Below are 11,463 nucleotides of genomic sequence, written 5' to 3'. Positions count from 1 at the left end.
TCCACCCCCTCGCCCCCCCGCCCCCCAAAATAAGAAAGCAAGACCATGACAAGGAAAAGTATCTTTAATTAATTAGTTTACATATCCAATGAATAACAAATAAGTGAACTAAACTTGAGTTGGACAGTGCCACCTTAATGACTTGACTTACAATTTTTATTTTTAGTTATGGAGAGTAGCCTACTAACATCCAGATGCATTAGCACCCAGACTGAAGCAGCAATACTGTACTTCAATTTCTTTTTGAGCCTTCAATCTGTGACTTTCTGGCATGCTTTTGGGGAGCTGAAGCCGGATTCTTGGGTGGGGCCATCTTGGAAATGAGAGTGGCACAATGTCAGATGAATGAATCAGGAAAAGTGTTCAGTGCAATAAAGGATCGCACCCTCTATGTCAATAATTAGAACTTAACCTTGATTTAGACCAGTATTCGTCCGATGCCTGCCTTCACTTTATTTTTGCACTTATCTGCAAAGTGAGTTAGTCCATTTTTGGTCTCAATATCTCAGCTGTGGTTCTGAGACATACTCATGTACTTTGGCTGAGCTCTGTAAGAAACAGCCAGTGTGCACTGGGACAAAGACACCATTCTAACCGGTTGCTCTTCATTAAAATGTAGCAGAGAGGTCACATTCGGCCATCTTGCCACTTAATAGCTTGGTACCGCCGCCACGGGATGGCCGTCTGCTTTGCACCACCACGGGAGCACAGCAATGGTTGATTTGTTGGCCAGGATTTGATCATCTGCCACGCAACAACAATGAAAATCACCGATACAAAAATGTACATACATAGAAAATCCCGTCAGTTCCCATTCAGTTGCTGCTCCTGTGGAGAATCTGATCCAAAAGTTTCTGAAAAACAGAAAATATGAACACGTGGAGCAATACCAGATATAAAATTAGATACACTCGTGCCCCCCCCCAAAAAAAAAGAGAGCAAGAGATTTGCCTTGAAGCAACTCTCAACACATCCCCAGCCACAAGAATGGACACCTTTGTTGCAATGTGGACAAAATAGGACACATCGTGGAGGGGCAGGAAGTCAAAACTCATAAATCTCATCGGTTGTTTATAATACTTGTGATGCTACGTAGCAGACGCTCAAATTAATGACGACCACACAAATAGGAGCATTGTTTCGACAAACAAAAATGGCTTTGTGGCATTCGAGACTGGCAAATATGAGGCAACACTACTCTCTAGTGGAAAAAAAAGAAAATACACAAACATTACAATTTTTAAAACCATCGAATCCTTAAAAATAACAAAACAAATATACTATCCCAAAACACAAATATTTTAGAACCACACGTCTGTGTACAGTAGGTGTACGGTACCTTTTTGAAAAGCTCCACGCGCTGTCTGTTGGTCAAACAGGCCTCCTTCTTCTTCTTTGCTTCCTCTTTGCGCTTCTTCACTTCTGTTAGTGGCCTGCCATAAAGGAAATGGGAAAAAAGGCAACGTTTTTTCCAACATAATATTACCTTCATATTTAATGCATACATCACAAATTCCTGACCGATTTGATTTGAGCTCCTTGGATCCCTCTCTGGATTTTGACAGATTTTCTAGAAAAAAAGAAAAACATTTATACATTCGTTGAATGTACGAAAATCTTCAAATATTCGTGTAACGGTCTAAAAATGTGAACAAAATGCACCAAACGGTGTAAAAAAATGCGCTCCGAGAAATGGTACTGTTGTAGTATTCCCCAATGACCACAAGACGGCAGTAAGTACATCCATCCATCCATCCATTTTCCGAACCGCTTGATCCTCACTAGGGTCGCGGGGGGTGCTGGAGCCTATCCCAGCCGTCTTCGGGCAGTAGGCGGGGACACCCTGAATCAGTTGCCAGCCAATCGCAGGGCACACAGAGACGAACAACCATTCACGCCCACACTCACACCTAGGGACAATTTAGAGCGTCCAATCAGCCTGCCATGCATGTTTTTGGAATGTGGGAGGAAACCGGAGCACCCGGAGAAAACCCACACAGGCCCGGGGAGAACATGCAAACTCCACACAGGGAGGCCGGAGCTGGAATTGAACCCGGTACCTCTGCACTGTGAAGCCGACGTGCTAACCACTGGACTACCGGGCCGCCGCAGTAAGTACATCTTTACTGGAAATGCTTGATCATAGCTGGATGGTTTACCCCATAAAATATACATGATAAAAATACGTAACATACATCAAAACAGGTGCTTTTATGCAAATTGTGCTTTTCTTACCTAACACATAAGTCAATCAGAGTATTTCCAAGCTGCATGGCATATTAATGAGTTAGTTCCAATTATGGTGTCCATTTTTTTTTTTTAGTAACTGTCCAATTTGCTCCTCTTACCGTTGATGGAGCGAGCCTGTTGGTGAGCTCCTCTGGGGGTGCGAGGGGCAAGCGTTTGCGAGGCTCCTGCCCTGGAGCGCTCTTTCCTTTCCTGGGCCCTCCTCGCCATCTTTTGCACGCGCTCCTGCGAGCGTGCGATGAAGCGTGGCCTGGACTTCAGCAGGGCTTCCTGCACACATCCAAATCTTATTTTTCTTTTCCCCGTGATAAAAGCTGCTTCCGAGCATGCTAAGTTCACATAGCCTCGAGATATTTCCCACAGAGGAAGTCTCTGAATAACCCGTGATTCCATTTTGGGGATAATGAAAAACATCGAGAATGAGCATAATAGCGGCACAGTGAACGCTGGCGCGTTTTGGCTGCCGCTGCTCAACCCATATTGTTTTGTGTTTTTTGTTATTGTAAAGTGTCCTTGGGTGTCTTGAAAGGCGCTTATAAATAAAATCTACTACTACTACTACTACATGTTTCTCTTTCCAATGTTTTGTTCTTTGGAAAGACACGTTTTGGTTGGCTTTTAATGTAATTGCCTATAGCTCCCACAAAACGGCAGCAAAGCATATATTTTCTGTGCCATTAGGGGCGATATGGCGTGACAAAGCGAAGCTGTTCCCCTCACTGTGACTTGCTAGGATACCACAAGAGGGCGCCAACGTAACATTTTTCTGTTGGACGCGACTTTGGCCTCAGCACAAAACGAAAGAAAATGTCAAACATTTTGAAACAAAAACACTACTAGATACTAGAAAACCGTCACTGTTTAGGTCCACAGAAGCTCAATGAAAGATGGAGATTCTTAGGTAACTACCAAACTGAGCAGAGAAGTACCGGTCCCAAAAAAAAACCCATGGTATTGCAGTATCTTTTGTAGTACCAGTATCCTGTGCAACTTGGGTCCTGTTCATTTTTTCAAATCTGTCTGAAAACAATGTGGGCCTTTTTCTCACAAAAATTCAGAAAACACTGCCCTAGCATGTAGCTATCAGCGTGATAGTGAAACATTGTGTTTGATGGCGAGTCATTGAAATTTGATTCCCTGCTCCATATGCCTCCTTGTAAATCAGCGAGTCTATGTTGAAATTTAGACGCAGTTAGACAAAATCTCCTGGACCAGTTCAATTTGGAAAGACCCCTAAAAATAGCCAAAATGACCCAAAACATGTTTTTAGGATTTTCTCACCTGGAGAGAAACAGTGGGACGGGATTTTTGAAGGTCGAGAGTGGGAGGTGCAGGTTCAGGGCAAGGCTCGTCCCGGGTAGGAACGTTGCTGTGAGCCTGTGCGCACCGTGCCCTGACTGACGCCGCCGCCGAGGCAGAGAGAAGCACATTCTTTTGACTTTCATTTACACACGGCCGGCGGGTGCGGATGGCGTCGTTCCACACCCCCGCGAGCCGTCCCCAGGTGTCGCATTCAATCAAAGGTGCCGGCTCTGGAAGCAAAACTGCGGCGCTTGCAACAATTTCAGGTCATTGTGACCGAGATCGATGTTTAATCAAGGCGGGAAGTGATTATTACATTTGAGGAGTAATAAGAGCACCTGAATCTCCCTGCGGGGAGGCGGCGGGATCCCCCTCCGAATCGCAAGCCGCTGGTTTCTTCTGACTGAGCTGCCGCTGGAGTTTGATGTTCGCGATGATGGCGGCCGCGTTTAGGGCCAGGACTTCCTCCGGAGACTGGTGAGGGTCTGCAAGGCAAGCAAAAGCCGATAAAAAACACTCACTCTGGAATTTACATTTTGCAATTTGTAGGCCTCGTTCAAGTGGACTCTCTTTTTTTTTTTATGATTTGGGTTTTTTTTTTCCTTCTTTGGGTGCATTTTTGGTTGGTCAGTAACCAACATCAGTTCTTCATGAACGCACTCACTAAGTTAAATAACAGCCTCGGCTTCTCATGAACAGCACCGAGGCTTCTTTTTGGCCACGTTGATATATCCGATGGTGCGCTGAAGGAATATTTTATTCACTGCGCATTGTGAACGAGCAACACGCTCACTCGCTGGCTTCGTTTGCATAATCAAACAAATTTGTTGGTGCGAGGACATCATGCTGACTAACATCTTTTCCCCCTCAAGGACACGAGCGAGGACCGTCATGAAGTAGCAATATTTGGATTTGTTTAACATCTCAGAGGAAAATTACACAGCGGATTTTGAGATGACAACCGAAAAGCGATGGTCGGTTTAGGCCACTTTGATTTCCATCCATCAGTTTTCTACAGCGCTTGTTCTCAAGGAGGGGGGGGATGAAATGGAGTCAGTGCGATAGTTCAAGAATTCGGGCCCTGGAGTGTTTAACAGCGGCACAAAGCGGCGGTATTTTTAGGCTTTGGCAGCCTTTGAACATGCATAGAAAAGAAGTGCTGATCCAAAGAAGCCTGTCAAACCTACCCGGAGTTTGAATGAGGGTGAGGCATGGAGTTGAGCTCCATCGGGCGGCAAACGCCTCCCGGTGGGCTTTCTTTGGGGTCTCCTGAGGGAGTCCCAAGCTCCATTTTCTGACAACCGGTCCCTCTGGTTCTTGTGCAGCAAACTCAGCAGGAGTAGATTCACCATTTTGTACTCGAGACGTTTTTCCAGCCCCGACACGAGTCGGACTTTCCAGTTGCCTCCAGGTCTCGTTTTCCTTGCCATCCGCTCCGAAGCGGTTCCTGCTCGGAGTCCCTGGACTGTAGCTCTCCTTATGCTCGATCACTTTGATGATTGCGGGCTTTCTCCGTAGGAACACGGGGGCGGAGCTGACGGTGGTCCTCTGCTCGGTTACTTTGACGATGGTGGCCTTCCTCTGGTCCATGGGATCGGCGGGCTGAGGGTTGGCGGTTTGAGGCCTGTCTGACGCGGTCAGACTGGCCGAGCGGCTGACTTTCCGGCTGCAGATGGTGATGGATGAGAATCCCACTTTGGTACGGGGGATGAGGGTGGCGGGCGTGGACGTGGTCTGGATGTGTTGCGGCTGTAAGCTGTGGCGCCTGTACGGAGCGCCACTCGCCCCGCGGGACGGATCAGGCACCTTGGACTGAGGGGAAGTCGTCAGTGGATGACATATCGGGGGTTCCTCGACTCTGGTTGGCTTCCTGTGGGGGTCTACGGGCAGAATATTTGAACAGGAACGTGAACAGCGATTGACACACAATGAATGTTTGTTTGTTTTTAAAGTGGAAGAGCGGCTACTTACCAGGAGAACGACAGTACCCATGTTGCACAGAGTCAGGTCGGCCATACTCGATTAAAGTTCTCACAGGACTCCGCGGGGGATCTTCTACTCTGGTTCTTCTTACAAGAGGTGAAACCTGATGTGGGTCTGAAAGGATCTCCGTCGGGGGTTGACCGGACTGAGTCCCTGACACCCTGTTACTATTCCAGCCTCTTCTCAGTGCTTTCCAGATTCCAGTCCTTCCCTGCTCATGAGCAGCGCAGCTTTGCTTGCCTAACACCTGAAGATGAGATTGGAGATGAAAACCAGTTTCAGAACGCCGATGCCACCCATGTCTTGATGTCATGTAACACAAGCCGCCCTCCCCCCGCAGAAAATGACCCTCGTTTCATTTATTAAGCGTGAGGTCTTGACAGCGTGACTGCTATTCTAAAGAGCGGCTCAGCTGCCTTGCCTTCCTTCGGGGTTTTTGCTGTTGATTCTACAGTCAGATGACTCCGGGCTCGACACACTCGATGCCCCGCCAGCTACGGAGGCAGCGAGCGAGACCGATGCAGCACACGGCGTCTGCGCCTCATCCCTCGCAGAATAACAATGAGACTCCAGGCTCAATAAAGAGGCCAGAAAGCAAAAGAGCGGCACGTCTTCAGAGGCCTCTGACACCGTTTATCGAGCACGAAGGAATTACTGATGCACCGTGTCCTGGCTTGTAGAGGCTTTTTGCCTCTTGTACGACACTTGTTGGACTAAAACAAATGCACAGCTTGGTTCGGATCTAATATTTCAGCAGGAACGGGAACAGTAAAAAAATGGCGGGGCGTTACAAACCAGGAAAACTACAGAACCGGGTATTGCAATACGGTATTTCGATACCGAGCAACGAAACCTCTCATACTGCAACAACTAAGATATATTTTTTGGGCTCAGACCGCCACTCTAATCACGCGACAACTTTATTGATCTTGGTCTACTTACCAAACAACCCACTAGTCTACGTGACACGTTCTAAACTTGGGGGCCTCCAAAAAGCTAAAGCTTGGACTTTTTTTTAAAGCAAAGTTCGTGTCCACCAAGCACGTTTTTCAGTAGTTTTCCACAATCCTCATTGACAGTGGTCAAAAAATGCACACATGGGTGTCAGGTACCTGTTTGATGACAGGTGACGACCGGTCGGGGGTCCGCCACGTCCCGTGCCGACTCCTCTCCGCTTGGCCCTCTACGACAGAGTGTGTCAAGGCAAAACAAATGGTTACAACGTGTACTTCTCCTTCCCGGTCTGACACATGCGCACATATATTTGTCTTACCTCGCACTCCACAGTGACAGTGTTGACACTGTCAATAATGGATGTTAGCTTGGAAAAGTGAACGCAGCATCGACCCCGTGACGCTCTTTCGAGTAGCGTTTCTCATACTGGGGTCAGCAAAATAATTGCAGGTAACTTTTTGGGTCAATTCATTTTTTTAAAAAGTGCAGCGTTAAAATCTCGAATTGTGATTTGTCCCACATAAAATCCGACTTGTAAAGATTTACTTGAGAGCGTCGTATTTCCATCTGCTGCTGCCTCTGTTGCCATGGCGACAATTTGGGGGGGAGATAACCCCCCACCCCCAACCCCTCACCCCATAGCCTCGTTTAGTTTGCTTTGGAGATGATCTGCAGCCATTCTCATTCCGGCGGGAGACAACTTTTGAAAATGGCACCACTTTTGCACCATGTGATTGCGGCAAGAAAAACACAAATAATGTGTTTTCCGTGATGCTGCCAGACGAGAAAGTGCCTCACCGCGTTCCAGCTGACTCACCCGATGTCTCATTTGCGTCTCGGCAGCAAAACCAACCCACCCCCCACACCAATCGCCCTTGCAAAAAAAAAAAAATGCAGCAGACTAATTTGTGCCTCCTAGAGAATCTTGTCATGACTCCAGCGGCGTTAGTGCCCATCCTCCCAATCTATTCCTCACACTGACGGCCCGTTAAGCTTTAGCTAAACAGAACGTGGGCGGCGCACGGGTGAAAATTGGCCAGCAAACCTGAAGCCTTATCTCGGTGGCCGTCATTTGCTCATTACCGTCAGGCAGTTGTCAAGTTTGGACGATGGGAGATTTCGATGAGGCAATTCCTTTGTCTGCATTCGGATCAGAGCGCGAAAAGCAAAATGACAGCTAGGCTGATATCGTGCACATCATCAACTAGCTTTGAGGAGGCCAAACCTGTTATTCACCTCCTCGCTATTGATTATCTTCTTTCAACTGTGCTTATATCCGTATTCCCGGTCGCCCAGGATGGATTACTTTGATTCCTGCGAGAGGTTCCGGGGGTCTTGACGGGATAATCGATGTATAAACAAGGAAGGGGGTTGAGGGATCAAACCTGGGATAAAGGCGGCCGAGTGACGGACTGCCATGCTCAAAGATTAGTGGCGAGAGGGCCCCTACTCCAATCAGTCGACATCTCGTCTTATCTTTCCGCCGCATCTCTTTTTTGGTCGTATTTTCCGGGCTGAAAAAGCCTCCTCTCCTTCAAAGGCAATCCCGCCAGAGTGATCGTGACATCGCAATGGGCAGCAGCCGCTCTCCAAACGAACGTGATTATTTTTCATCAGCCTTGAACTACGTTCCTGTTCCGGGAGCGGGATGAGCACAAACCTTGGTGCAGGCTGACCGCTCCTCGACTCTTCAGAAACGTCGGCGTGATAGGTTGTTTCAGTTTCACCTATAGATCAAAGTTGAAAAAGGAATTAGCCGCAGTCAAACGCACTTTGCGGTATGACGCGCCGTCATCTGTCACAGCATCATTTACAACACACTTGGTGAAGTCAAAACATCTGTCGGATTCAGTTCAACTGCGTAAAGAGTGTGGCCGAAGGAACCTGAGCATGTTCGACAATCAAGCTTTCACACTTGGTGGAGGTCAAAGGTCACGAGTGCTCCCAAGGATACCAGAATAAATAAAAGGTATTTCAAACTCTGATTCACCTGTGACTACCTGAGTCACAGGGCAAATGTTGCCGTTGTCCGGCAGAAGAGGCCAGTCCGTTAGTTTGTGAAAAGCAACCGATCAGTTGCAAAGTCACACACTGGGTAAGGCGCCGAAAGAATTTGCTGCACATGAAGTGGCTTTTTCTCAGGGCTTCGAGCGCAAACTCTCGCGCCGTAGCTCCACAGCAGTCGTAAACCTTAAGAAATAATGCGCAGTAAGCTCTTTTCAAAAGGATGTGTTGCAGCCGGGGGTGGAGGGGGGTGCCCACCAAGACTTCACGAGAAACAGCTCCCTGTGGCACTCTCTTTCTTTTTAGTCCCCACTTTGCAATGTTACCTTGAGACTTGCAAACCTGAGAGTCCACAAAGCCGGTGAGGATTACAGTAGCAAATCCTCCGGGGCTGAATCTTGACAATGACGTGCTTAATACTACCGCAAAGACAAAATACTCTTGAATCAAGGTACCACTTCAAATCTGTCAGAAACCAGGATACCGCCATCACCTTTGGACATTGCGTATCGTCAAAAACATGGCAACAGTAGGAGTCACTGGATGAAAAAGTCGAGTCAGTTGGACGTGAGGTGCCTATTGCCTCACCTGGGCAGCAGAGTGTGCCGAAGCATTTTTTCTTCGGTCCTGCGAATCTTCCTCCTTCATCACTCTTCCTTGAATCGGGAGCCACCCGCTTTTCACCGGCGCAACATCACTGAGTTGGGACTGCTCCTTTTTGGGCGTCTGCGAAATATGAACCCTTTCCAGATTCCCCGTGCGCCCCACGGGGACAAAGAACTCACTTTGGAGGGACTCCGGGCTGCCCGCAGAACTTCTCGTCAAGTTGCCGCAGGACGACGAGACCCCGCCGAAGGAGGGAGTCCGGTACGGTCTTTCACGGCTTGGTTCTCTCCCACGGCTGCCGCCCTGCATTCTGTGGAGTTGCTGGAGCCAGCCGTCCAGCTGGCTGCCCTCGATGGCGCTCCGAGGCCGAGCGGCTCGTCGGGAGAAACTCTCCCCCTTGGAGCTCTGCGTCTCCCAGCGGGACTCATCTCCGGATCTCCGCCAGCCCATCGGCAGGTGAGCAGCTGGCCTTCGGAGAGTCATCCGTTCAGCGGCTCAGGTAACGACGCCGAGTTCTCCGGTTTCAGGCTGTGATCAAAGACTTTTACAGCGGAGGCACTCTTTTACCGCGAGTGGACACTCTTTTTTTTTCGCTCGCGCCCAACTTTGGACGTTAGATGTACATGGTCTTCAAACAACGAGATGCCACAGGGCGCCGTCTCCAGTCAAGGCATGTAGTGTGAGGGGTGCTCAGCCGAACAAAGGCGTTACTGAGCACAAGGGAGGGAGATGGCAAGATCCAAGAAGGGGGGGTGGGGTAGTTTGTGGAGAAAACAAACACTTGTTGATCCCAGAACAAACCAAATAATGATTTTGTAACACTTTTTTGAATCCGTCAATCTGTGTTCTCATGAAACATTTGGATTGCCAGATATGCCACATGAAGATAACGTCCCAGATGATACGACTATAAATGTTATGCTATACTTTCCTAACAGCAAAAAAATGCACCCCCCACCCCCCTTCTTTGTAGACCCCCCTCCATTTGGGCCCGTCCCAGGGATCTTGTGATCGGCAGATGATGATGAGGCTCGTTTGTCCTGCAGCTTCTGTCTGTACCATGTGACCCTCGCAAAGCTGTCGGAAGAGTCAACAGGGATGCACGTGGCGCGCCTCAGTGCATGAAAGGCTGACGGCGTCAAGATTATCTTAAAAAACAAACAAAAAAAAAATCCAAGAAATTGTTTTTCACTTTGATGTGTAATGAAATTTGTTGCTTCACAAGGGACCGAAAGAGGAATGCAAATTTTCCAGAGGGCACTTTTGTTTCTTTGTACATGTTTGGGAATGTCAGTGTCATATCAAAAGAGCTGATGTAGCAAAACTAAAACAATAACATAAAACAACATTTAAAAAAAAGGGTTTTAATTATCAGTCATAAACTTCACTTTAAAAGATGGCTCTCATTGCACCAATAACTACGTGACATAAAATAATCTCACAGTAAAACAGTAAGAAATTGCCATTTTCATAGACACGTTCAGTATAGGTGCGTTTTATAATGACTTTTGGTGGTGTAAATATATTTTACTGCTTTAATTAATCTCCTCTCGTATATGAACCACCGTAAAGCTGTTGTCTTTGCATGTTTTCTCTCCTCCCAACAGTGCATAAAGCTTGTATATTGTTTTACGAGGGAATACAAGCACCCCTAAAAACATTAGCCATCTGGGGTGTGGGTGAGGCGGGAGGGGCATAATTGAGAGAGCCCTCACACAGCATGAGAACGTAATGTGCGCATAAACAGCAAATGAACACTGGTGATGTGGTGGAGTACCTTAAAACCGCACAATTTAATCGCACACTGTATTTGTCTACCAACAGTTGGGGATTTTTATGTCTCGTGATCATTGTTCCACAATAAACTACATAACCGTTTGTTGAGAAACTTAGGCCCGTGGTAGAAGAATTTATTACAGTTTCAAGATTTTTAATTGAAGAATAACAACAACAAAAATCAATAAATCAGGTATATGCAGATGATGGGTAACAATAAGGTGAACGTTTGTTTATCTTCTTTAGGTTTGTATGTTTTTATACTTGGCCCGATACAGCCTTTTGTGACAGAACATCTATTTGTTTGAATATAAAACCACCCTACCTGACCTTATCACACTGTTAAATTTTGAAGTGCAACTCAAATTCTGCCTAGCAACAAGTGAGAAAAAAACCCACGTTGAAAGATTAGAGTGATTCAATTGGTTTATATGCTACACCTGCTCGCACGCTAAAATGTGATTTCAAATGTTTAGAATAAGATAATTTATGTAATAACCCATACATTATTGATGTACCATAGATTTGATTCAATATAAAACAAAAAAGTTTAAATAAAGTGATTGAAATGGTTGCACCTCAAAGTCTGCC

At 47.0% G+C, this 11,463-nt stretch overlaps 1 protein-coding gene across 2 annotated transcripts; it reads right to left on the bottom strand.

Annotated features, from left to right (window-relative positions):
* Positions 1-48: 48 nt before the first annotated feature.
* Positions 49-9,775, bottom strand: c19h10orf90 (chromosome 19 C10orf90 homolog). 2 transcript variants are annotated; one of them, XM_086138038.1, is made up of 12 exons: positions 9,079-9,775; positions 8,147-8,213; positions 6,645-6,715; positions 5,521-5,779; positions 4,737-5,429; positions 3,888-4,034; positions 3,529-3,644; positions 2,349-2,517; positions 1,522-1,570; positions 1,340-1,433; positions 792-854; positions 49-313 (listed from the first exon to the last, which is right to left on the bottom strand). In XM_086138038.1, the coding sequence occupies exons 1-11, from the start codon at positions 9,577-9,579 to the stop codon at positions 816-818; spliced, it is 2,205 nt and encodes a 734-aa protein (XP_085994164.1). In that variant the 5' UTR covers positions 9,580-9,775; the 3' UTR covers positions 49-313; positions 792-815. The 2 variants fall into 2 exon arrangements, with proteins under 2 accessions (XP_085994164.1, XP_085994163.1); XM_086138037.1 differs by having other exon boundaries at positions 49-854.
* Positions 9,776-11,463: the final 1,688 nt, after the last annotated feature.

The sequence above is a fragment of the Hippocampus guttulatus genome, chromosome 19, assembly GCF_054856545.1.
Source record: "Hippocampus guttulatus isolate MCC_2025c chromosome 19, RoL_Hgut_1.0, whole genome shotgun sequence".
NCBI lineage: Eukaryota > Metazoa > Chordata > Actinopteri > Syngnathiformes > Syngnathidae > Hippocampus > Hippocampus guttulatus.
Note: the sequence above shows the minus strand (reverse complement) of the source record. Positions and strands in the feature narration are given on the sequence as shown.